Source organism: Delphinus delphis, chromosome 19 (genome assembly GCF_949987515.2).
Source record: "Delphinus delphis chromosome 19, mDelDel1.2, whole genome shotgun sequence".
In the NCBI taxonomy this organism is placed as follows: Eukaryota; Metazoa; Chordata; class Mammalia; order Artiodactyla; family Delphinidae; genus Delphinus; species Delphinus delphis.
In genome coordinates, this window is record NC_082701.1 from 50749193 (window position 1) to 50774245 (window position 25053).

At 54.6% G+C, this 25053-nt stretch overlaps 4 protein-coding genes across 4 annotated transcripts; all 4 read left to right on the plus strand.

Moving 5' to 3' along the window:
- The first annotated feature begins 423 nt into the window (after positions 1 to 423).
- On the plus strand, positions 424 to 3520 carry SPEM3 (SPEM family member 3). The gene is given in 8 exon segments (XM_059996649.1): positions 424 to 561; positions 711 to 768; positions 887 to 1416; positions 1466 to 2174; positions 2177 to 2781; positions 2783 to 2894; positions 2897 to 3483; positions 3485 to 3520. Coding segments are annotated over 8 exon segments (2775 nt in total).
- Positions 3521 to 5791: 2271 nt separating this feature from the next.
- TMEM102 (transmembrane protein 102) lies at positions 5792 to 7619 on the plus strand. Its single transcript, XM_059996470.1, has 2 exons — positions 5792 to 6192; positions 6294 to 7619. The coding sequence occupies exons 1-2, from the start codon at positions 5979 to 5981 to the stop codon at positions 7613 to 7615; spliced, it is 1536 nt and encodes a 511-aa protein (XP_059852453.1). The 5' UTR covers positions 5792 to 5978; the 3' UTR covers positions 7616 to 7619.
- A 2099-nt stretch (positions 7620 to 9718) lies between these two features.
- Positions 9719 to 14987, plus strand: FGF11 (fibroblast growth factor 11). The gene is made up of 5 exons (XM_059996471.1): positions 9719 to 9926; positions 11581 to 11691; positions 12221 to 12324; positions 12940 to 13138; positions 13405 to 14987. The coding sequence occupies exons 1-5, from the start codon at positions 9734 to 9736 to the stop codon at positions 13581 to 13583; spliced, it is 786 nt and encodes a 261-aa protein (XP_059852454.1). The 5' UTR covers positions 9719 to 9733; the 3' UTR covers positions 13584 to 14987.
- A 201-nt stretch (positions 14988 to 15188) lies between these two features.
- CHRNB1 (cholinergic receptor nicotinic beta 1 subunit) lies at positions 15189 to 24677 on the plus strand. The gene is made up of 11 exons (XM_059997568.1): positions 15189 to 15268; positions 15354 to 15493; positions 16080 to 16124; positions 16681 to 16790; positions 16895 to 17003; positions 17369 to 17516; positions 17990 to 18199; positions 21067 to 21290; positions 21783 to 21964; positions 22313 to 22460; positions 22765 to 24677. The coding sequence occupies exons 1-11, from the start codon at positions 15205 to 15207 to the stop codon at positions 22903 to 22905; spliced, it is 1521 nt and encodes a 506-aa protein (XP_059853551.1). The 5' UTR covers positions 15189 to 15204; the 3' UTR covers positions 22906 to 24677.
- Positions 24678 to 25053: the final 376 nt, after the last annotated feature.

Below are 25053 nucleotides of genomic sequence, written 5' to 3' on the forward strand. Positions count from 1 at the left end.
ACAAGAAGCTGCTTCCAAACTGGGAGGTTCCACATCTGGGCAGGTCCAGCTCCAGGCCCAGTGAAGGGCATGAAGAAGGCTGAGGCTCTGGACTCCAGCCAGGCCTTCCGCAGGGCTCTGAGGCCAAGGTCTTCCTAGTCTCAAGAGGGGCCAAGAGACGGAATGTGTCATTCGAACAAGTGAGTCAGCGGGCGGTGAGCGAATGAATGACCGCTCGAGGGGATGTGTGCCGGCCTACGGGCCCTGTTTGACTGTCCAGGCTCAGCTTACCTGACCCTGGTTACCAGGGGAATGCCACCCTGGGCCCTCCTTTTCGTCCCCCTCCCTCACTGTGACCTCACCACCTGCCCCATTATGACCCAGTCTGGCTCCCAGTGACTATATGGAGGCCAGGGGACCCAGGCAGTCCTTGGACCCCCGGCCATGGGTGAGCGAGCCCTCTGCCGAGCCGAGCCATGCTCTGGCACCATCCCCAGGACACGCCAGGAGCTAGGAGACTCAATTCTTCTGATCCCGGTCAGCTTCATCTTGCTCAACGTGGGGATGAACGTGGTGACTATGGTCAGGGCAGGATCTGGGCAGCGGGGTTGGGGGAGCCCTGGGGTCTTGAAGGGGCTGAGGTTGGGAGGGCTGCTGGGGTGTGGCCGGACAAGGGTTGGATTTCAGGGCTCACCCTGCTCCCGGCCTCCCCCCTCCCCTTCTTCCCTCAGCTCTGGAGGCATCTGAAGAGATTCTTGCGGGCACTTTTCAATCGTATTTTCCACAAAGGTGAGTGGGCGCCGGCGTGGGTTCAGGGGATGTGGGCCTGTCCCCTTTCTTCTACCCCTGCCTTGATTCTCAGCCCCTCAGGAAGCCAGGCCCTGACCCATCTCGCCTTTCCCCACAGACAAGCAAGCCAGCTGTGTAGGCAGCCATCGCATGCGCAGGCGCTGCTCCCTGGATCCCAAGAACCTGTGCTCAAGAGATTCTTCCCGCTTCCGCCATCGCCCAAGCTTCCTGCTCGGGCACCCAAACCACCTTGACTCCTGGATACCAGACACAAAAGATGAGAAGGCTTCTAAGTGCTGCTGGATGCCGCCTCAGTGTGGACGGACTGGGGCTTCCAGGGAGGCTCCATGGGGACTGTGGAAGGAGTGGGTAGTGGGAGCTGGGGAAGCCTCTCCGGTCACAGCCTTAAAGTCCCAAGCCAACTTTTACTCCAGGTAAGAGACATCTTCCAAGCTCCGCAGGATGAGCAAGGTGGACGTGGTTCCACTCCGCCTGCCCCAAGAGAGCAAGACTAAGACCCCAGACTCTGACCCAGCCCAGGCCCCAGCCCGGGCCCAGACCCGCCCCCCAGTTCAGCCCCCTGCGCATGCTCCTGCCAAGGCCCAGACCTTCTCCTCAGCCCACCCCACTGAGCACACCCACCCCCAAGTCTGAGACCTGCTCCCGAGGCCACGCCCATGAGCACACTTCCGCCCAGGCCCAGGCCTTCTCCCTAGTGCACCCCACTGGGAACACTCCTGCCAAAGCCCAGACCTTCTCCTCCACCCACCCCACTGAGCACGCCCCACCTCAGGCCCAGACTTGCTCCACATTCCACCCCCCTGAGCACACCACCCCCCAGGCCCAGACCCCCTCCCCAGCCCTCACCTCTGAGCACAGCCCTGCCCAGGTCCAGGGCCCTGAGCATACCTCATCCCATACCCCAGCCCAGGCCCAAGCCCAGGCCCCCTCACATGCCTCAGCCCAGTCCCTGGGCCACACTTTTCTCTGCACCCTGACCCTTGCTCATCTGACCTATACCCATGCCAGCACTCTGGTCCCTCCCCCAACTGCTGCCCCAGTCCCTCCCCCAACTTCTGCCCCTGCTACTACTCCTGCCCTAGCCCCTACACCAGCCCCTGTCCCAACTTCTGACACAACCTCTGTCCTAGCGCTGGTCATGGCCCTGACGACCACTCCAGTCCCTTCCACCACCCCTACCCCCATCCTAGATTCTATTCCCTCTACCTTGTCTGCCTTCAGCCAAGGCCTCTCCTCCGGCCATGTGGTCTATGATGACCGCAGGATAAAGCAGAACTTATTCCATGTGTGTCCCCCTCAGAACTCTGGGTATTCCAGAAAGGACTTGGGTACCCTCTCCAGGCCCCAAGAGGGGCATGGTCTGGTGAGCTCTGGTACAGCTGAACACTCAAGCAATGTAATGGGGACAGTGCTAAGCCCTCCACAGGATCCATACTGGGTTACCTGGAGTTGGGGAATATGGAAGGGAAGACCTCAAATGATTCCAAAGACAAATTTGTACAGTCCAAGACCTTCCCTTACTGCGGCTTCCTTCCTTGCAGGTCTGAGAAGAGAAACACGGACCCCCAGACTCCAGTCTACCCCACATTCCTGTACTCCAAGGATGCTGCACCTTCTCAACCTTGCTTCCATTCTCGAACCAGTGCCCAGAGCTCACCATGCACCATGCCTCCACCATGCACTCTTTATCTGCCTCTTGTTTCTCCCAGATCATGGGTCCTTCATCAACACAGCAACCACCAGAAGCCCTCCACCTTAATACAACCCCCCACCTTTCCCCCAACCTCCAAGTCTCCTCAGTCTGTCCTCTCTTCCCAGGGCCCCATCCCTCCCCAGTTATCCACTACTTTCCAAACCCCAAGCCAGGCCCAACCCCCTGGACTTCATAAGAGTCCAGGCCTCAACCAAGGCTCTGTCCTCCCAAGGACCCCAGGCCCTTCCAAAGTCTGCAGAGTTTCCAGAAACCCAAGCCTTACCCCAAACCCAGCCCTCCCCCAAGAACCCAGGCCTTGCTCAAGATCCAGGCCTCCACAAGCTTCCAGGCCTTACCCAAGATGCTGGAATTTACAGGGGCTCAGAACATACCCATGACCCTAGCTTACACAGCACTCAGGAATTAATCGAGATCCTGGCCCCCATAAGGGTCCAGACCTTACTGAAGACTCTGGCTTATCCAAGAGATCAGGCCTCCATAACAACTCATGCCTTATCCCAAATCCTGGCCTCCACAGGAACCCTCTAGGAACTGACTCTGTCCAAGTTTTGGGCCCACATCAAACCCGAAAGTCATTTATATCTGAGGCAGTTCGTCGAAAGGAGGATGCAGGGCAGCACATACCATGGACTTCTGTCCCACCCAGTCAGAACTCCTGCTCTCCCAAGGCTCAGGTGGCCTACAATGACCTGCTAACCTTCTCAGAGGTACCTGTACTGATTGAGCTGCAATCACCCTCCCGGCGAGCAGGCAGCCAAGACTGGGTGTACCAGCCCATGGATACAGTTCCTCCAGCCTGCCAGAACTATCGCCAGATGTCTACGCCTCCCAAAACCAGCTGGAAGCCCTACTGTCCTGGGTCAGGCACCTGGCTAGGGCATGTGGTCTTTGACGCCCGCCAGAGACGGTTCAGAGCAGGCAGGGACAAGTGCGAAGCTCTGTCTCCCAGGCGCCTTCACCGAGAGACATCCAACAACTCACCGGAGACCATCAAGGAGTGGGGATATCAGTGTGTGATGAGCAACTTAGAAAAAAGGGGGACAGATATGCATGAGGAATAAAGAGACAAGAGAAGTGTTCTGTGGTTATTTGAGGACATCCACCCCAGCCCCATCCCACAGGGCCTGATGAGAACCTAAACTATCCCTGCTTTCCTTCCATCGCTGTCTAGCTAAATCCGTTATCCCCAAGGCCCTAGAGCTGCATCGTCAATTACAGTAGCCACTGGCCAAATGCGTATTAGAATGTAAATTAGTTAAAATTAAGGAAAATTAATTCTGTTAAAAATTAAGTTAAAAATTCTCTTCCTCAGGGAACAGAATTTCCCTGGCATCCAGTTCTGTTCCCTGGTGGTCCAGGTGTTGGGACTTGGCGCTTTCACTGCTGTGGCTGGGGTTCAATCCCTGGTCGGGGAACTCAGACCCCGCAAGCTTCACGGCTTGGCCAAAAAAAAAATTCTGTTCCTCAGTGTCATGACCTTCTAAGGGCTCAGTAGCCACATGGAGCTAGTGGCTACTGCACTGGACGGCACAGATTTAGAACATTTGCATCATCATGGAAAATGCTATTGGAGAGCAGTGCTTTAGAGTTTAGAGCAATTTTCCTTTCCCTGTCACCCACCCCCGGCATCTTAAAGCTCCCCCAGAGCCTAGAGAACTTAGTTCTTTTAAGGGTGGCTCAGAAGCCACCCTCTGGGGAAGAGGTAAGATGTGGGGATGGACAGCCAATGCCTGATTTCCCCAGACTGTGAGAAAGAGCCCAGGCTTCAGTTTTCCTCATCTGGTCTCTTGGGTCACGACCAGATGTATGGAAACTTGCCTCCCCCGTTCTGGGCTGTGTTTGGGGCTCTTGGTTACTGAGGGAGAAGACCTCTCTTTGTCAGTGACTAGGAAACCTTGTGTTTTAGGCTCCCCAAATTGAGCCCTGGATTCTGAGGGTCCCCTCCTTCATAGGCCTCTCAATTTTTCGAGGTGTCTCCACTTAATTTTCTTGCCCATGGACTTAGGCCTAGTTCACTGTGGAGACAGACCCCTGGGAAAAAGGAATGTTAAAAATCCTGGTCCAGTATGCATTGGTCTAATCTGTGAGCGTGTCTCTGGTGTCCTATCTTTCTGTCCTATTATTCTGAGTCCTAGGTTCATCCTGGACTTAAGCTGTGTCCATGATAGCACTGGTTGCTGAAAGCCATTTCCTTCCCCTGATAATTTTTCATTGCCCTGCCCTAGCCCAGCTGGAGTTTCCTCTGGACTTGATTTTCAGTCCTGATAACTCTTCTGTATACACACATAAGCTGCGAGATTCCAAAGTGTTTTCCCTGCCACCATTTGTGTGTCTGAGGTGGGCAACACTAATATGTCCCTTCCCTGAGTCAGATGTCCATCCCTGGGTCACTACATGCACACTATCAGTGTGTTCTTGTCTAACGTTACCACCGCCGATTCCGAGGAGATACGTCCCAGCCGGAGAGCCCATTTCCAACACCTCTGTGGCTCAGCTCTGACCTTGGACAAGTCATGTGCAACCTTTCTAGGCTTGCAGTCTCATCTCTAAAATGAAGTTATAATTGCATGCAAGAACCCTTCTAGATTTAAATGACCAGGGCTCCTCTACTCCCAAGTGAGATGTAGAGTCCCCTATTTCTCCGCATGCCCTAGTGTATGTCCGTCATTATTGTTTGCTATTCAGATCCATCCTATTAGGCCTCTGTTCTAACCCCAAGGAGTGTTTGTGCGGTTCACCTGGCCTTGTAAAGACACAGAATAGTTTATCATAAAGACACAGAATAGTTTATCTCCAAAGAAACTACAACTTCCATCAGGCACTACTTCAACGGAACAGGAAAGGATGTGGGGGCGTGGCCCCAACGCCCTGGTAGCTTTGAAGACAAACTACAACTCCCAGGATAGCCGCGAGATCTCTGCAGAGCGAAAGGAGTGACTGAACTCTGACTGGAGGCCGGGCTGGTCAGGAACCACCCCGACAGTCTCCAGAAAGGGGCGTGGTTATAATTTAGGGGCGTGACCTTGCAGGCAGCAGGAAGAAGTTACCTGTTGAATCTTCCTATCCATTCTCTTCCCAGCCTTTGTAGCTAACCCTAAGAGGGAAGCCGCAAGCCACTAGCCTCTTCTGAAAAAGAGGTAAGGGGGCGTAGACAAGGGGCAGCGAAGGAGGCTATTGCATTACTTAGGAGGGGCCAAACAGCTACTTTCTACCTGCTGAGTCAGGTGAACCGTTCCATGGGGGCGGGGACCAGCATATGAGAAAAGGGCAAGGACGGAGGAGGTATTTATTTGTTCTCTTTCAAGACTAAATTTAGGGCCCTTCGTCTGCAGACCCATTGGCGGACTGTGTCTTGGGAACCCTCTTGGCCTCTGGAAGAGAAAAGAACGGGGGCCAGTTTTCCGCAACAAAAGGTACGGCCCGTCTGGGCTTCCTCCCGTCTGTGTATTTCCTAGCCCCCAAACGACAGAGCCATATGGCTTCCGCGGTCTGGGGGAGTGCTCCCTGGTGGGGCCCACCGCCCCCAGCCCCAGCCCGGCCGCTCACGGACATCGACTTCTGCTCTGGGGCGCAGCTGCAAGAACTAACCCAGCTGATCCAGGAGCTGGGTGTGCAGGCGAGCTGGAGTGAAGGTCCCAAGCCAGGACCAGATCTCCTCCAGGCCAAGGACTTTGTTTTCTCTTTGCTTGGTAAGTAACCCTCCCAGCCTTCGGGAACTTGCAGCTCTCAGCTCCGCCTCACCCCGCCCCGGCTCTGGATCACGCCTTTACGATCCCTTCTCTTTCCTTAGGTCTCGTTCACCGCCGGGACCCTCGCTTTCCTCCTCAGGCAGAGCTCTTGCTGCTTCGTGGCGGGATTCGCGAGGGCTCCCTGGATCTGGGGCCTGCGCCTCTAGGTCCCTACGCTCGGGGACCTCACTACGACGCCGGCTTCACACTCCTGGTGCCCGTGCTTTCGCTAGATGGCACTGGGCAGGAGCTGCAACCGGACGTGAAATCCTGTTACGCATGGCTCTTCCTCCCAGAGCAGGTACGCGGAACCTCGGTCCGGGAGGCATGGCAGGATTGCCTAGGACCCCCAGTCCCAGGAGGACGTGATTCGATCCACCCAGCCCAAAGCAAAGAAACTCCCAAGGATCCGCAAATCTCCGTGGACCAGCTACACGGTGACGTCACTGAGCCTGAGGCACACGAGTCTTTGGAAAACTCACCTAGTAATGTTTCAGTGCCAGAGTTGCCTCAACAAGACGTAACCGATGTTGACTTTCCCTCACCACTGAAAAAAACGAATGGTGACGTCACCAAAGCAGCCGAAGTTAGCCCAGTGCCACAGCCGTCGGAGGCTCCGGAGGCATGGCCCACATTGTGCCCCGCCCAGGTGGCTGCCTGGTTCTTTGCTTCACTGGCGGCGGTCGCTGAGTCCCTGTTTCCGGTCCCGGGTGCCCCGCGCTTGGTCCACGCAGCCCGCCACGCGGGGGTCACCACCATCCTCGTGGCTACGCCCGGGCCCCCGCGCCGCCTCTTGCTTTTCGACTTGATCCCCGTGGTGTCCGTGGCCGGCTGGCCCCAGGGGGCTCGGAGCCACTCGTGGGCCGGCCCGCTGGCCTCGGAGTCGTCTTCCTTCTACCTGGTGCCCGGCGGCGGCGGCACAGAGCGGCCGGACGCCCCCGGCTGGCAGCTCTGCTTCGCCCGCCAAGAGCTGGCGCTCAAGACGCGCATACCCGTTCCCCTGCTACAAGCGCACGCGGCGGCCCAGGCGCTGCTGCGCCCGCTGGTGGCCGGGACTAGGGTCGCGGCGCCCTACCTCCTGCGGACGTTGCTCTACTGGGCGTGCGAGCGGCTGCCCGCGCTCTATCTGGCGCGACCCGAGAATGCGGGCGCCTGCTGCCTCGGGCTGCTGGATGAGCTGGGCCGGGTGCTCGAGGCTGGGACGCTGCCCCACTATTTTCTGAGTGGCCAAAAGCTCCGTGCGGGGGACGGCGCCGCTTCGCTGCTCGGGGCGTTGGCCCTGCTTCGCAGGGACCCTGCCCTCGCCCTGCGCGCCGCTGTGGAAGAGGCCAAGGCTGCACGCAAGGGGGGCGGCTTAGCCGGCGTGGGAGGCGGGGCCCATTAAAGACGCTGTTCCTACTAACCTCGAATGTGCTTCTGTTGGCCAGCGGGATGTGGAGGGGACTGCTCTCCCCTCACCTGGGAGACAGGCCGCTGAGCGATTTGGGCCTGAAGAGCCCGTTCTAGAAGGCCTCCTCGCCGGTTCCTCCTCTTCCTCCTACCCTCCTCCCGCCCCATCCCTGGCACAGGTCGTTCCATTCTGGCCTCTCCACTTTCCAAATCTGTGGCCAGCACCCCTCCCACTCCGGTGCAGCGTCTGGCATCCATCTCCCGCCAGTTCTTATGGTCTTTTCTCTCAGGAGTCAATAGGGATGGGGGTAATATATTTGCTGAAAAAACGTGTAAAGGAGAGAGGTATGGAGACCAGGGACTGACAGTTTGTCTCACACAAAAGCAGAGACATTAAGGAGGCCGGATTTCACCCCAGGCTAGACTTCACCACCACCGCTATCTCTTCAGTTATTCCCCCCACCTTCCTCATCCAGTTCTGTCCTCCATCCCGGGCAATAGGGTCCCTTTCTCCATTCTCGGGGCATCCGCCATTCCATCTATCTAAGCCCAACCTCTCCCCCCATCCAGAGTTCCATTCAGTGGAGTCGCCTCCTTGTCCCTCCTCCTCTGAACCCCGAGACATGCGGCCTTGCCTCGGCTCCGCCTGTCTCTAAGACCTTCGCCACTCCCTGCCTCCAAGGAACCCCGGGGTTCCGCCCGCCCAGTTTCACCCCCGCCACTCTTTCCCGGCGTCTCCGCCCCCTGCCCCGCCCCCGGGCCGGCTCTCGGAGGAGAGGGGAGCCGCTGTCGCCGCCGCCGCCTCAGCTTCCCACAGCCGCTACCGCTGCCTCCGCTGCCGCCGCTCCGCTTGGCCCAGCTGCCAGGCCCAGTGCTCACTTCGCCAGACCAGGGCGCTCTGCGGAGACACCCTCAATCCTTCCTGGGGTCCGGGACGCCTAGCCGGGCGTGGGGGGAAGCTCCGCTTGCGGGGTACAGGGAGGGAGGAGCCTGGAACCGGAGCCAGCGCCAGCCGACCCCGGATCGACAAGACAGGACAGGTTGAGGGGCGTCGGGGAAGGAAGAGGGGGTGCTATAGGCAGTCCCGGGGAGGACAAGGAAGCCCTGTCGCAGAAAGCTCTGATGCGCTCTGACTTACAGCGGGTCTGTTCACATTTGGGGACCCGTGACAACGTGGGTGCACTCCTCTCTCGGGGGGCTGGTTGGATTGGAGGGCGTGGGATCTAAACAGCACCAGCTGTCCCCGAGGAAATTAGGGGCTGCCAGAAAAAAAAAGCCAAAAACCTATGCTCCTTATTCCGAGGTGACAGAGGGCCCTCCAGACAACCACCTGGTGTAACCACTAGGAAGGGCGGATTTGGAGGTGACTTCAAAAGGAGTGGATGGTAACAAGGTGAGGAAAGGGGCTCAGCAGCTGGAACGCTGTGCCACTAGAATTGGGGGTGACTTGGTAAAAAGCGGTATCGTCCAGAGACAGGGTCTGGGAACCTCTTCTTGCTGATTGGCGACAGTCTGGATATTTCAAGGCATAGTGTTTTGGGGATTTCAGTGAAAAAAAGTGGGGGATTCTTCAATTAGAGGGTGGCAAAAGAAAAGACACCAAGGTTGGGTTCTTCCTAGACACTGGCAACACCCCAGCAGGGGTGGGGTGAGCTAATATCCCCAAAGCTAAGGACCCACACCCTTAAAATTACAAGAGTAGCTTTGGCAGGAGTGCAGGTCCCGGAAATAGGGTGGAAAGGTGCCTGGGGATATTGGAACCACATCCTGGAAAATTTGAGGGTCTTGGCTTTGGGATAGTGTTAGTGGGGGACAGGGACACTGGAGATCAGAGAAGGGGGAGTTTTCTGCGGTGGGCAAAGGTCGAGGGTGGGGTCAACTGAGAGGTACATAGGCTGCTGGGTCTGGCGAAACTAGCACGAGGCCCAAGGGTGGGAGCTGGTGCCTGGGGGGGGGTCGTCTAGGGCTTATCCTCAGGTCCCGTGGGTGAGGCGGCGAGTCGGACCGGAGAGTCAAGAGCATGTCCTGGTGAGCTAGCGGGCTTCTCCGGGGGGGGGGGGGGCAGCGCGCTCCGGGAGCCTGCCGGTTTTGGGGTGTCTCCTCCCGGGGCGCCATGGCGGCACTGGCCAGCAGCCTGATCCGGCAGAAGCGGGAGGTCCACGAGCCCGGGGGCAGCCGGCCCGTGTCGGCGCAGCGGCGCGTGTGTCCCCGCGGCACCAAGTCCCTTTGCCAGAAGCAGCTCCTCATCCTGCTGTCCAAGGTGCGACTGTGCGGGGGGCGGCCCGCGCGGCCGGACCGCTGCCCGGGTGAGTGGCTGGGGCGGGGTCTCCGGGCCGGGGGTCTCTCTGCCTGGGAGGTTGAGGCCAGGGACTCGGAAGAGCGGGGCCCGACTGACGGGGGCTCCCCGAAAGTGAAAGGGGGTGGGCCTGGACCACAAACTCTCGGCCAGACGATTCCTCAGTTCCCCTTCTCTCTCGCCCATAACCCCGAGTCCCCTTGCTTTCGAGGGCAAGGGGAAGGCTTGAGGGGCTAAGCCTGGTGCCCCGAAGCCTGGCAGCTCCCGCTCGCCCCCCCTCCCAACACAGGAGTCCCCACCCCCACCATCCTCTGCCTACGTGCCGTCTCTCGCGATTCTTTCAATGCCGAGTGGCGGGGCCTGGGGGTTCCGGACGCCTGGGTCACCCCGAGGGTTTCTGCGGCTCCGGCAGCCCCGCCCCCGCCTCGGTTCTCCCGCTCCTCCGAGCCTTGGATCCGTTCCTCCTCGCCGAGCTTGCCTGGCTCGGTACCAATCTGCCCAGCTCTCCCCCGGGTGTCCTTGCAGCTACCTCGCCAGTCCGCCCCTCTGTGCGCCCTCCTCCCGTGACCTGCACTTCAAGAAGAGAGCTGGGCACTCCCCCATGACCGCCTACGCGACTCAGAAATCGGGTCCCACGGGCTCAGGGGACCCTCTGCCGCGAGGAACTCAGACACACTACACGGCTGGATACCCGCACGGAGACTGGGGGTCGTACCATCTACGAGGGGGTACCGGGAACTCGGCCGCAAGCGCCGGGGGAGGAGAGTTGTGAGGGTTAGCGTGTGGTCCCCGTCCAGGTGCGACAGGCGGGAAGTCCCTCTGGCCTCGCTCCTGTCCTCTCTCAGCTCCCCTAGGGGGAGACCCCCCCCCACCCCCCGCTGGCGTCCTCCTCCCCCCGCCGCCGGCCCTCCGCAGTGGTACGGTCCGCAGCCCACCCTTTGAGTGGGACCCAGCCCCCACGTGAGTCAGCCTGCCTCACCAGCTCCCTGGCCCCCTCCCCCATTTCCTTGGTTTGGTACCGAATATCCCCCATCCCAGGCGGGTTACCTGGATGATGGGGAGAGGCTGAGCCTCAGGGAGGGCGGGGAGCCCGCGAGCCAGCAGACTGACAGACAGACAGACAGACAGACAGATGGGTCAGTGTCAGACAGGCCGGCGCTGGGCCAAGGCGAGGCCCGCGCGAAGCGAGCGGCAGCCGCAGCAGCAGGTGCTGAGTCAGCGTCAGGCCCAGTCCCACCCCCACTCCTGAGGGGGCGCCCCTACCCTGGGGTCACCTTAATGCCCCCCACATTCGCAAACACACTGCCCCTTCAGCAGCTCTGCCTGTCTCCCTTTGTCCTCTGCGTTTCCATGTATCTCTCCCCTTCCTCTTCCTTCTTCTCCCCTCCCCCCATTCTGGTTGAGCTGTAGAGTAGGAATTAAATACATTTCAATCAATTAAACTGAAAGCTGGTTAGAGGAAGCAGAAGGGACCCACACCCCAGCTTCCTCTGGAGTCAGAGAGAGGTGGGGGAGAGCTTGCTTAGAGGGTCAGGGAGTTGGGGCCCTGGGACCCTCTTCCTTCCCTCCATCCTCCTTTCCTTCTGTCCTCTGATCCCGCCAAGTGTAGCAATGTTTCTGGGAACAGAGATGTCATGTTCCAAGATGAATGTCTCTCTCTCCAGAGCCTCAGCTCAAAGGCATCGTCACCAAACTGTTCTGCCGCCAGGGTTTCTACCTCCAGGCGAATCCCGATGGGAGCATCCAGGGCACCCCAGAGGACACCAGCTCTTTCAGTGAGAGGGGAAGCCAGCTGCTGGGTGGGAAGGGGGAGCACAGGCATAGGAGATGACAGTCCTATTGTGGCTTCAGGTTCTGTTGTTTTCAGTCTGGCTTTTTTTTTTTTAGATGTTGGGGGTAGGAGTTTATTAATTAATTAATTTATTTTTGCTGTGTTGGGTCTTGGTTTCTGTGCGAGGGCTTTCTCTAGTCGTGTCGAGCGGGGGCCACTCTTCATCGCTGTGCGCGGGCCTCTCACTATCGCGGCCTCTCTTGTTGCGGAGCACAGGCTTCAGACGCGCAGGCTCAGTAGTTGTGGCTTACGGGCCTAGTTGCTCTGCGGCATGTGGGATCCTCCCAGACCAGGGCTCGAACCCGTGTCCCCTGCATTAGCAGGCAGATTCTCAACCACTGCGCCACCAGGGAAGCCCCAGTCTGGCTTTTTGACCCCTCAAAGGAAGAAGTAGAACTGGGACCAGAATTGAGGGGGGGCTCGGATGGGGATTGGAGACTTGGGGTACTGATACCCCTTCTCTCCACCCCCAGCCCACTTCAACCTGATCCCTGTGGGGCTCCGTGTAGTCACCATCCAGAGTGCCAAGCTGGGTCACTACGTGGCCATGAACGCTGAGGGGCTGCTCTACAGCTCGGTGAGACAAGGGGGCAGAGTGGCCTGGAGTCAGGGGACTCCCCTAGCTACAGCCTTCCCAACTACAGATATTTTGCAGCTCAGGGCTTCCTCTCCCTCCAGCTCTTGCCTGTCCTCACTGCCCGCTCCCAAGCACCTCCTCTAGCGTCCCTCCAATCCCTTCTCCCTGAATAGCCTCCTAAATACCCCCAGGCTCTTTGAATGTCCAACTCTGTCAACCTTTTAGGACCCCTGTGTCTTCTCCAACCTCCTCTAGACCTCATTATTACTCACTTCCCCAGAGTCATTCAGGATGCTGGGGAAGGATTCAGGAACTCCTCCAAGCAGAAATTCCCTCCAGGTGCCCTGGATGGTGAGAGGGTGGGAGTAGAGCAGAGAGAAGTTATCTTCTTATCCCAGGCCCCCAGAAGTCTAGGTCCCGGCCCTCGGGGGGCCACCAGACTCTTCCTCATCCTCCCTTTCTCCCAGTTCCTGCGTGGACTCAGAAGTTGGCTCTCCCAGTCTCAAACGTATGGATTATATCCTGCCTTGTTCTTCCCAGGGCTCCCTTCTGTTCAGTGATGTGTCTTTTTGTCTTTCTGTCTGTGTGTGCCTTTCTGGGTCTTTGTCTCCTCAGCCACATTTCACAGCTGAGTGTCGCTTTAAGGAGTGCGTCTTTGAGAATTACTATGTCCTGTACGCCTCTGCTCTCTATCGCCAGCGTCGTTCTGGCCGGGCCTGGTACCTGGGCCTGGACAAGGAGGGCCGAGTCATGAAGGGAAATCGAGTCAAGAAGACCAAGGCAGCCGCCCACTTTGTGCCCAAGCTCCTGGAGGGTGAGTATGGACCCCCAGGGAAGAGGTGGACCACATGGGACGGTATTGACCTAGACATGGACATTTAGTGACACACAGCTAAGGGCTATAAGTGTTTTAAGAGGACACATGCTATGACAGGTCAAGCCAGGAAGGCTTTGGCCTTTGGAGGTTTGGGAAGCTCTCCTTCTGTGGGTTCCCAGAGGAGGAGTGTAGGGGAAGGGAGCCCTTTCAGAGCTCTCTTGGTGCCTAACTCTCCTTCCTGCTCCTCTCTCTCCCCTTCACAGTGGCTGTGTACCGGGAGCCTTCTCTCCACAGTGTCCCTGAGACCTCCCCTTCCAGTCCCCCTGCCCCCTGCCGTGTAGTCCCTGGACTGGAGGCTCCCTGCTCTAGCCACCACCACAGCCTGTCTCCCAGCCCTGCTTCTGGCCCTGCTCTCACCCCTGCTGCCACACTCATGCCCTGAGCAGCCATGTCCCACGAGGTGCTCTACCCTGAGGGAGCCTAGGGGCCGGCCATGACTTCCGGGGCTGCTGAGACCCTTAGATCCTTGGGCCCGGGAAAGGGGTCAGAGAGGGGGATGTCTGAAAATGGTCCTGGCTGATCACTTCTTTCCTTCCACACTCACACCCTCCAAAGCCTTTTCCCGAGATGGTGCGGGGGGGTTCCAAAACTGACAAAACCAGGGCATAAATCTTCCCCACCCCAGGCTCAGCCAGTTCCTGGAGCCCTTTGCCCTTTTCATGGCCACCAAGCCATAGACTTATAGGTCCACTGCAGCTCAGGATTAGTTTCCTTCTTTCGCTACTCCACCTTTTGCCTTGTTCCAGACAGGCTCTGGAACACCAGGCACCCCAGCCAGGGCCATTTCTGCACCCAGGGTCTGTGCTGGTACACAGGCATGCTGCCAGGCTCTGTTCTGGATCCATCAGGCTTCTGTCCTTCACCCAGATGGACCCCTGGTTTCCAATTAGAGAGAGGCTGGATTTGGGCCCTGTCCAGCTGTTGGTCTTGGCCTGAATTGGGCCAGTCTCAGATCACCACAGGTTTAATTTTCTTACCCCAGAGACACCCAGTTCTAGAGCGTGGTGTTCTAGACACATACAGAGCCATACTTCCTTCTGAATCTCAGCTCTAGGACATAGACCACGACTCTCAGCCCTTCCCTCTAGGATGGAACTAGAGCCTATATAGGCATGTTATTGCTCTAGAGTAAGAGTTCTAGACCCACGCTTCCACCTTCTCTAGTGATACCTGTTAAGCAGGAGCTCTGGAAAGGACCCAGCTATGATTCACAAAGAACTAAGTCCAGAACTTCTTGTTTTCCCTAGACAATTTTCCAAAAATCTTATTCTTCCTATAGAATGCTAACCTTATTTTTTACATGCAGTTTCTAGCTCCTGCAACTCAGCTGGGGTCCTGCCAGGGAACAGAGGCTGAGGAAGGGCAGAGGAGTTTTGGAAGGAATCCCTGGCTCATAGAAGGGCAGCTAGGATGGGAAAGTGGCCAGAACCATGGCATGACTGGACCTGTGCCTGGGTTGGGGGGACATGAACACTTAGCTACCTCAGCAGGAATTCCTTCCAGGTCCCCTTTAAAGCTGAGGTCTTTAGGGTAATGGGTCTAGAATAAAAAAGACAAATGGGACATAGCTTTGAACCCCCTCAAATGAGGAGACACCAATTCAGCAATAAGTCCCACCCTTCTCCCCTACAGGTCAGGCCAAGGAGGGTGAGGGCCTCTTGGTCTCTAGACCTCATACACCCCTCCAGCTTCTAACTGAATAGAACTTGCTTTACCTCAGCTGGGTGTTAGGTACCCAAAAAGGCTCTGCTCCCAGGGGACCAGTCTCCACTCCATGCTTTCTCAATTAAAGACGATTTATACAATTGAAGTGTTGTCTGCCATCTGTGGGTAGCAGGCTTTGGCAGTCGCTCAGGGAGGGATCAAGTCCCAGGGGCGGGGCGGGTAGGCTGGCGGCTGCCCCCCAATAACAGGTGCACATTCCTGGGCGCCTCGTCACTTCCCCTGCGCTGGCTGTCCTGGTGGCTCACCCAAGCGGACTCACTGAGCGACGCGGGCGGGCTATGACCCCAGGGGCGCTGCTGCTGCTGCTGCTGCTGGGGGCGTTGGGGGCGCCATTCGCCCCGGGTAAGTCTGGGCCTCAAAGGGGCAGTGACAGGGCCAGAGGTCGTGGCCGGGCATCAGGGCTTCACTCAGTTCTCTCCTCCTCCAGGCGCCCGCGGCTCGGAGGCGGAGGGCCGACTCCGCGAGAAACTTTTCTCGGGCTATGATAGCTCGGTGAGGCCGGCGCGGGAGGTGGGAGACCGCGTCGGGGTCAGCATTGGTCTCAGCCTAGCGCAATTAATCAGCCTGGTGAGGGCGCACGCGGGGAGTTGAGGTCTGGCCCACTAGCCGGCTGTGGGGCGTGGCTTTAGGCAGGGCGGGACCCAGGGACCACTGTGGGCGGGGTCCGGGGGCGAGGCCAGGCTGGGTGACTGACGGGCCGTTAGTAGAGAGTGGGTCGAAATCGGACCAATGGACAAGCTGTGGGCGTGGCTGCTGGACGGGCCAGGATGGGGCCGGGCAGGATGATGAACGGGCCTGTGGGCAGATCTCAAAGTGGAGCTGGGGCCGATGGACAGGCCGGAGAGCGGACCTTGGGGCGGGGTCATAGGCTGGGGCGGACCTTGGTGCCGGACAGGGTCAATAAACAACAGCAGGCAGAGATTCACTCCTGCCGGGGCCGGGACTGGTAGATGAACTGGCTGGCTGTACGGCCAGCAGGAAGTTTACGAGATAGAGGCGGAGCTTAAGCCAACGCAGTTTATAGGAGGTGGGGCTTGAACCCTAGAGGGTGCGACTCAGAAAAAGAGGGGAGTTTCCAGGGAGAGTTTACCCACCGAGCCCCTCATTTCTCTACACTGACATCATATCTACCCTTTAAACTTTTCCCTTCTAGAACGAGAAGGATGAGGAGATGAGCACAAAGGTCTACTTAGACCTGGTACGGAGACCCCCGCAGGGTGGGAAAGGGCGGGCGTCCCGCTGCCTTTACAATTTCCTCGAATGTCCCGCCCAGTAAAGATTTTTTTTTTTTTTTTTTTTTTTTTTTTTGCATCACGGCCTCAGAAAACACATTTATAACTGAAACAGAAGCTTCAGGAAACAATACCTATCTTTACTATGGGAGCTGCATTCCATGCATTTTTCATTCTAAATTTTTTTTTTTTAACACTGGTTTGGGGCCACTCATTTGATTCCGGACCTATGAAAAGGGTCGTTAACTGCAGTTTGAAAACCACTGTTTTAGAGGCTAGCGTGCAACTCCCTCGTTTTTACAGAAAGAAGAAATTGGGGCCCGATGAGAGAGAAGGGGAAATTAGTTGATAGGGTCCCAAAGAGTGCAGGTGGAGTCTTAAACAGAGCCCCGGCCTCCAGAACCACAGACCATGCCTGCGCGGCTCTCCTCCCTTGCATTCCCTGCCCGGACTTCCTTCGCACATCCCAAGACTCCATCCAGCCTCCAGCCCCAGACGGCCCCTCAGCCTCTGCTTCCCTAGGAGTGGACTGACTACAGGCTGAGCTGGGACCCTGAGGAGCACGAGGGCATCGATTCACTCCGCATCACTGCCGAATCCGTGTGGCTACCAGACGTGGTGCTCCTAAACAAGTAAGGATGTTCCCAAAGTCTGGGAGGTGGGGCAGGGCCTCTGGAGGGGCGCGGCCTCCGGAGGGAGGGGCCTGATCCCAGATAGGAAAATTCTTTCCCTGCAGCAACGACGGAAATTTTGATGTTGCTCTGGACATCAGCGTCGTGGTGTCCTCCGACGGCTCCGTGCGCTGGCAGCCCCCGGGCATCTATCGCAGCAGCTGCAGCATCCAGGTGTCCGGACCCCACCCGGGAAGCTCAAGGCACTCCTAGAGACCCTCACTCAGATATCCCTCCTCCATTATCCCCATGACCCTCACGTCTCTCTTACCCTTCTGGTTTTCCGTTGAGTTTCATCTTTTCTGTCCACTTTCATTGACTTTCAGTCTTCCTCAGTGACCGCCCCCCTCCATTGCCCATGACCTCCCCGCATAACCTTCTTATTCCTCTGTGACTCCACTTCTCTGTGATCTTCCCCTGGTGGTCCCTATCTCCCTAGTGCCCCATAGCCTCTGACCCCTGTCTGCCCTGTGACCTCCCCAACTCCCCCAGCCCTGACCAGCTCTCTGGCAGCTCTAGTGACTCTCCACTCCATCCAGGTCACCTACTTCCCCTTTGACTGGCAGAACTGCACCATGGTGTTCAGTTCCTATAGCTATGACAGCTCAGAAGTCAGTCTGCAGACCGGCTTGGGTCCCGATGGGCAGGAGCGGCAGGAAGTGCACATTCATGAAGGCACCTTTATTGGTGAGTGGGCATGGCTCCCATGTCCATGGGCTTTATGATTTCCAGTTTCTAACAGGCTGATAAATATACTCCCTCAGTGAGTCCCTGTGAGTTCAGCAAGATAGGTGTAACTGTCTATATTTTGTGGTTATGGAAATTGAGACTTGCTCAAATTTATTAGAGATGGGCTGTCCAGCCCAGGGACCATATCTAGCCCCTTATTACATCAGTCCCTCCTGCTCTAGGATGTGGCAGAGAAAGCCATATCTGGGGATTCCCTGGCGGTCCAGTGGTTAGGACTCCACACTTTCACTGCTGAGGGCCCGGGTTCAATCCCTCGTTGGGGAACTAAGATCCCACGAGCAGCGCGGTGGCGCAGTGAGGCCAAAAAAAAAAAAGAAAGAAAAAGAAAAGAAAGCCGTATATCTGGCACCAACAAAGACAGGTTCCACATCTGTGTCACCTTCTCTTCTCCCCCGCCTCCGCCACCCAAGAGAATGGTCAATGGGAGATTATTCACAAGCCTTCTCGGCTAATCCAGCCTCCAGTGGATCCTAGGGGAGGCGGGGAAAGACGGCGTGAAGCAGTCACCTTCTACCTCATCATTCGCCGGAAGCCTCTCTTTTACCTGGTCAACGTCATTGCCCCATGCATCCTCATCACTCTTCTGGCCATCTTCGTCTTCTACCTGCCACCAGATGCAGGTAAGAGGGGAAGGGGCCCAGCACTCCTTCTTACCAATAGCTCCGGTTCTTGCTCTTCACCCATAATACAGGGAAGGTTTTCCTGCCAACTCAAGCCTTCATGAACTGTGCTTCAGCAATCTCACCCAGGTTTTCCTTTCAGGAAGAGCCTTTGCCTCTGCATCCAGATTTCCCCTCCAACCTCAAGCTCTACCTCCCCTCTGCTGCTCACTTCTCTGCACCCAGTAACTTCTGAGCTCTTCCCTTCAGAATCCTAGGATCTCATCCTTGGAACTGCCACTCCTCTGACCAACAAACTCCCAGGCTTAGCTAACGCTTCCTTTCCCTTTCCGCATTCCTAGCATCCTCCCTCCCCCACTTGTCAAATGCCGCCTACTAGTCCCTTAACCTCCTATGTCCCTTGGAAATAATAGCCAACATTTCTCTAGGAGACAGCACAATATGCTAACAGAGTAACCTTGGGCAAATTCCTTAATCTCTTAGTGTCCTGATCTGGAAATAGGACAGTCGTTGTCCCTCCCACATAGGACTATTTTGAGGATTAACTGAGTTAATAGAACTATGCCTGGTACTCTGTAAGCTTTGTGTAAGTGTAGGTATAGTCTTTTCTAATTTTGAGCACTTGCTATAAGATAATACAAATAATGTGTTACATATATTAACTCAGTTCTAATCTTCACAACTCTGTGAGGTAAGTACTGAATTGTCTTCCCGTTTCACAGAGGCTAAGTGACTTTAAGTCATTCACCTGACATTACACAGGGAGAGGCAGTGTTGCTATTCCAACCCTGCTTAGTACTAGTCTGATCCAGAGACTGATATCCTAAACTCTCATATTCAAAGATACTTTACTGGGAGTTCTCTGGTAGGCTAGTGGTTAGGATTCTGGGCTTTCACTGCTGTGGCCTGAAAAACAAAACGAAACAAACAAAAAGCACACGCTTTCCTTCTCTCTGTAATCAAGCCCTCTCTCAGTCTAGGGAAGGAGAGTGATGCATCTCTAGAACACACTTCCACATGTAACTTCTCCTTCTTCCTGGAGCAAGGCAAATCTTGGAACCCAATATTACAGGACTAAAGTAGAACAGACCATAATAGTTATTTATTTCAATGCCTTCCATGAAGTTTGCAGCGCCTGTTGTATGCCACAGTAATAACCAGCCACCTGGTATATTCTTACATACTTGGTTTCATTTTTAGATCCTTCGATTTGCTATATAGTTCCTGCTACAGGGGTTGGTCCATTCATTCATTTAACAATACTTGTTGAACATCTGTAATGTGCAAGGCACTGGGAATACATCAGTGAATAAAACAGACAAAAATCCCTGCTCTCATGGAGTTTATATTCTAGTGGGGGAGACAGTCAGTAAACATAATAAACCCATTGGATAGTATATTATTTTTTTTTATTAATTTATTTATTTAGGCTGCGTTTGGCCTTTGTTGCTGCGCGGGGCTTTCTCTAGTTGTGGTGAACAGGGGCTACTTTCGTTGCAGTGCACGGGCTTCTCATTGCGGTGGCTCCTCTTGTTGTGGAACACGGAATCTAGGCGCGTGGGCTTCAGTAGTTGTGGCACGCGGGCTCTAGAGCACAAGCTCAGTAGTTGTGGCGCACGGGCTTAGTTGCTCCGCGGTATGTGGGATCTTCCCGGACCAGGGCTCGAACCCGCATCCCCTGCATTGGCAGGCGGATTCCTAACCACTGTGCCACCAGGGAAGTCCTAGATAGTATATTAGGAGAGGTCAATTCCTAAGAAGGAAAAATAGGAAAAGGGTTTGGGGAGGATGAGAATGGGGGTAGGGGGTTGCAATTTATTTATTTATTTAAACAATTTTATTGAAATATAGTTGATTTACAATGTTGTGTTTCATTTCTGCTGTACAGCAAAGTGACTCATTTACAGATATATATATTTTTTCATATTCTTTTCCGCTATGGTTTATCACAGGGGTTGCAATTTTAAAATAGGATGGTCAGTGAATGCCTCACTAAAAAGGGAATGTTTGATCAATATTTGAACAAAGACTTGAAGGAAGTGAGAGAATGACCCTGGTAGATATCTGGGGGAAGAAATTACCAGGAGGAGTTAACAGTGAATGCAAAGGCTCTGAGGTGGGCATGTGCCTTGCATATTCAAGAAATAGCCAACGTAACTGAATGAAGTAAGCAAGAGAGAAAACAGTATGAGATGTAGTCAGAGAGCTAATGGGAAGGCCTTGTAGACTTCAGTAAGGACTTTTATGCTAAAGGCGATGGGAAGCCACTGGAGTGATATGATCTGATTTACATTTTAAGGGGATCAATCCGGCTGCTCTGTTGAGAACAGTCAGCAGGGGGGCAAAGGATGAAGCAAAGAGGAGGCCTTTATAATAACTCAGATCTGAGGTAATGGTGGCTGGTACCAGGATGGTAGTGGTAAATGTGATAAGTCATCAGTTTCAGGATATATTTTGAAGATAGAGCCAATAGGGTTTGGTATGGATTGGATATGGGATGAGAGAGAGGAGAGCTGAGAATGACTCAAAGGGATTTGGCCTGAGCCACAGGAAAGGTCGAGTTGTCATTTATGAACTGAGGCAGACTATGTGGGGACTCGGTGGTGAGGGAATTAAGTTTTGGACATGTTAAGTTCGAGATGTCTAGTGGACACCCAAATGGAGAGGTTAAGTAGGTAGGTGGATACAAGTGTGGAATTTAGGGGAATCAGTCCAGGTTGGAGGTATAAATGTAGGAGTTATTTGCATGCAGTTGGCCCTTACAAAAGCCTGTCCTTGAGTGGGCTGGAAACACGGTCACTGATTATGCCAGGGAGATTGCTTTCTGGCAAAGCCTAATCCTTCCGCCTTCCCCTCTGTCCCCCAAGGAGAGAAGATGGGGCTCTCGATCTTTGCCCTGCTGACCCTTACTGTGTTCCTGCTGCTGCTGGCAGACAAAGTGCCTGAGACCTCCCTGTCTGTCCCCATCATTATCAAATACCTCATGTTTACCATGGTCCTCGTCACCTTCTCAGTCATCCTTAGCGTCGTAGTCCTCAACCTGCACCATCGCTCACCCCACACCCACCAAATGCCCCTTTGGGTCCGTCAGGTAAGAAGATCTCCTTTCCAACCTGTGTTAACTCTCAATCCTAGTATTTGGCTTTTTGTCCAGGTATCGCTCCTCCCTCCCACCGACTTCAACCTTCCCTTTCACAGACCTGAGGGAGAACTACAACTCCTGGTAGAGTGTCAAAGTGCCAAGGTCTTTGGGTGTTGAAATGTTGCCCAATTAATTTTATCCTCCCATCATTAACATTGCGTAGATCCCAGACTCTCTTCATCAATACTGCCCATCGTGGGTCCCAAGGAAGCATTCTAAGGGTTAGGTACTATCAGGGTGGAAGCCCTCAGAACTTTTCTTTCCGGTCAGGATGCCTCCTAACCCACTTAAGAACTCTTGGGCTGTGTAGTTGCATTTCATCTGTGGGACGCATGCACGCATGCGCAGAATGGGCACGTGCCGTGGGGGTGGTTGGCGGCTTCCCTTCTGGTCTGAGAGCATAAGAGCCCCCTCCAATACGCCTCTTCTTCTACTCTGCAGATCTTTATCCACAAACTCCCTCCGTATCTGGGTCTGAAGAGACCCAAACCTGAGAGAGACCAGATACCGGAGCCACCTCCTATACCTCTCAGGGATTCTCCAGGAAGTGGCTGGGGTCGGGGAACAGATGAATATTTCATCCGCAAGCCACCAAATGATTTTCTCTTCCCCAAACCCAACAGGTAGTATCTACTCCCCATCGCCCACGTGGAAGGGAGAGGGAGAACTACACTTCCCAGGAGACTGTGCGGAGGCAGGCGTCCTAAGCTCCCGGAGGATGTCGTGGTTGAGCATCATGGGACTTGTAGTATCCCTTCTGTTGCCCACTTTGCGGGGAGGTGGGAACTAAAGGGAATAGGAGGAATTGCGGAAGGCTAGAGAGGTCGCCGCTGTCGGAGAGAACCTGAAGTGCTCTCTCACGTTTTGAAACCTGGATGGGCGTTGGAGGAGGGAGTTGGGACGGGGCCTAGAGCACCCGCGCAGGCCGTCTTTGCGCCCCGGTCGTGGCCAAACAGACTCGCCTCTTCCAGGTTCCAGCCTGAACTGTCTGCCCCGGACCTGCGGCGATTTACCGATGGTCCAAACCGGGCTGTGGGCCTGCCTCCCGAGCTACGGGAGGTCGTTTCCTCAATCAGCTACATCGCTCAACAGCTGCAGGAACAGGAGGCCCACGACGCGGTGAGTCCAAAGAGAGTGGGCCAAGGCAAGGCCTGGGAGGCCTTGGCTCCACCCACAAACTTAGGCTCCGCCCCCAGCACTCGATTTTATTTCTCATTGAAAGTTTGCCTCACTTGGTCCCGCCCCCTGGTTTCCGACTTGTTCTTTACTCACCTCCGTCGCCCGTAGTTTCGCTCTCTGCTATTCTGCGGGCCCGCCCTTGACTCAAAGCCGTGGTAGGAGGACCTGGGTGCGGTACAGGGCCTTGGGGCCGCCTTCCCTGGGGGTCTGGAGCTCAGGAACAGTTTCGTCTTCCTACCCCCAGCTGAAGGAGGACTGGCAGTTTGTGGCCATGGTGGTGGACCGCCTCTTCCTGTGGACCTTCATCATCTTCACGAGCGTCGGGACCCTCGTCATCTTTCTGGACGCCACGTACCACTTGCCCCCTCCCGACCCCTTTCCTTGAGGACGAGAGGGCCGAGACCGAGGTTCTCGGCCAGTTGAATTGAGAGTTTGGTAGTACTCTCAAGTCCCATCCCTTTCTGCATCTTAACTCCTTCACTAGGAGTCCAATCCTCTCATCATTTCGTTTCTAGGGAGGAAGCCCAAGTGGGACTGGGCAGATGGGGGCCTTGGGCCCACCTGAAATGCACTATCCGATTATTTACTCTTTGGCTTCTTGAAGAAGCTCCATTGGATATTCACATCTAGGTTGGCAATGAATGGAACAAAGAACAAGAACTAGATTGTAAGCCTTCTGAGGGCAGGAACTATGTCTGTTCACTGTAATATCCCCAGCACCTAGCACAGATCCTAACCTATACAGCCAGTACCTCTGGTTGAATGAATAGGGAAATTTTTTTTCTGTAAGGAAGTACACTAAGTAATAGTGTTTATGTTTGCATGTTGGGACTAGTGGTCGTTTTTTCCTTGTTTTTACCTTTCTGTAGTTTATTGTATTTTGTAATATGTATTATCTTTAGGATAAAAAAAGGTTATTTCTAAAAGGATGCATTTGTAATGAGGATAAAAAAAAGCACACTGCAAAAACCTTAAGTTCCAGCTTTGGTGCTCAAACTTTGGACAAGCTACTAAACTGCCCTGTGCCTCAGTTTCCCCATCTGTAAAATGAAGCTAATAATAATATCTGCTCCCTAGTCTGAGGATCATATGAGAAGATGAGAACAAAAGCATTATACAGTATACATCAGAGGTTACAAACTGGTGTGTTTCATTTGGCCCATGTTGGCCAGCAGAATTTAAAATTTGAATTGGTTTGCTACTTTTAAAATGTGGATATTTCACAGAGAAATTTGGATTTCTGGCTTCTCTTGAAACTTTTTAAGAACTACAGTAGCACCAGGTCTGATTCCCCTGTTGGCAGCAACCTGCTAGAGCTGATTAGTGGCTGCCCACTCTGGTCAAGGTATTTGTATCAGAATTCCTCCAAGGCCCCACCCACCTAACCACTCATTTTACTTGCCCATGCCTGCATAACCCTAGACAAAATACAGGGGAGGGGAGGAGGGACAGGGAGTTGAAGCCCGTGGGAGGCCAGGAGTGGAACAAGAAAGGGTGTTGGTGTCTCTTATGGCCATCACACACTTTGTGCCTGTTTCCTTTCAGTTTGGAGAAAGGGCTTCATCTGGGAGATGAAGATCTTGTGCCCAGCAGGCTCTGTGAACTGGACTGCGTTAATGTTTCTGCCTGGAGGTCAGAGCAAAGTCAGCTTTAGCCTAGTGGCTGCAGCAATTACAGTGAAGTACCTAGGGTCAGCAGGCTCTCACGCCTACTCAATTGCTGGAAGTTGGTGTCCTAAGAGGGAGAATAGGGCTACAACTTGTAGGGATCCCTGTGGGACAAGGTTAGCATGTCCCTGTCCAGCCAGACCCACCAGCCACGCCAATAATTGCACCTGGCATCCCACTGCGGAGCACAGTTCGTTTGTCTTGTTGGTTTATTGGCCTAGAGAGTTGGACACACACACAAATGCGGAGATAAATATTGGTCAGTTTCTCTAAATCTGGGTCCTCACTACGTATAGAGCTAGAGTCTGTAGAATTCTAAATCTTGCGTGCTGTGGCACAGAACCAGTGGCCTTCCCACTCCACCGTCACCCTTCTTCCCAGGGAACATGGGGAAAGAGGGCACAAACTGACAAGACTTAATAATTTTCAAAAGACAAAATTGCAAAATCCCAAATTTCCAACATGTGAAATTCACAATATTCAAGTTCCCCAACTCCGATACATGTATTTTAATCGCCATTTTGCCACAATCTCCTTTGTTGCCCAGAACCACCAAATTCTGGAAACTATTTTCCTAAATCATATTTTCAAAAAAATAAATGTCTACATTCTCAGTTCTCCCAAAATGTCCATGGTTTTAGAATTTTGACCTGTTCTGAAATTCAAATTCCCTGGTCCATCCTCAACCCCTTCCATCTCTGTGCCTTTTTGCCTCAGAGGAGTGCAGGTTAAGGATATAGGGGGACTGTTATCGCATCTGCCCCCTGCCTCCAAGGCCTTCCTCAGTCTCTCTTGTGGTTCCGCTGTGTATATATATATATATATATATATATATATATATATATATATATATATATATATATATA

Excerpts from the sequence above, each read along its gene's own strand:
- TMEM102 (XM_059996470.1), top strand. The coding sequence starts at position 5,979 with ATGGCTTCCGCGGTCTGGGGGAGTGCTCCCTGGTGGGGCCCACCGCCC. Across the intron at positions 6,193-6,293 it reads CTTTGTTTTCTCTTTGCTTG|GTCTCGTTCACCGCCGGGAC; the intron begins GTAAGTAACCCT and ends CTCTTTCCTTAG.
- FGF11 (XM_059996471.1), top strand. The coding sequence starts at position 9,734 with ATGGCGGCACTGGCCAGCAGCCTGATCCGGCAGAAGCGGGAGGTCCAC. Across the intron at positions 11,692-12,220 it reads AGAGGACACCAGCTCTTTCA|CCCACTTCAACCTGATCCCT; the intron begins GTGAGAGGGGAA and ends CTCCACCCCCAG. Across the intron at positions 12,325-12,939 it reads AGGGGCTGCTCTACAGCTCG|CCACATTTCACAGCTGAGTG; the intron begins GTGAGACAAGGG and ends TTGTCTCCTCAG.
- CHRNB1 (XM_059997568.1), top strand. The coding sequence starts at position 15,205 with ATGACCCCAGGGGCGCTGCTGCTGCTGCTGCTGCTGGGGGCGTTGGGG. Across the intron at positions 15,269-15,353 it reads GGGGGCGCCATTCGCCCCGG|GCGCCCGCGGCTCGGAGGCG; the intron begins GTAAGTCTGGGC and ends CTCCTCCTCCAG. Across the intron at positions 17,004-17,368 it reads GCAGCAGCTGCAGCATCCAG|GTCACCTACTTCCCCTTTGA; the intron begins GTGTCCGGACCC and ends CACTCCATCCAG.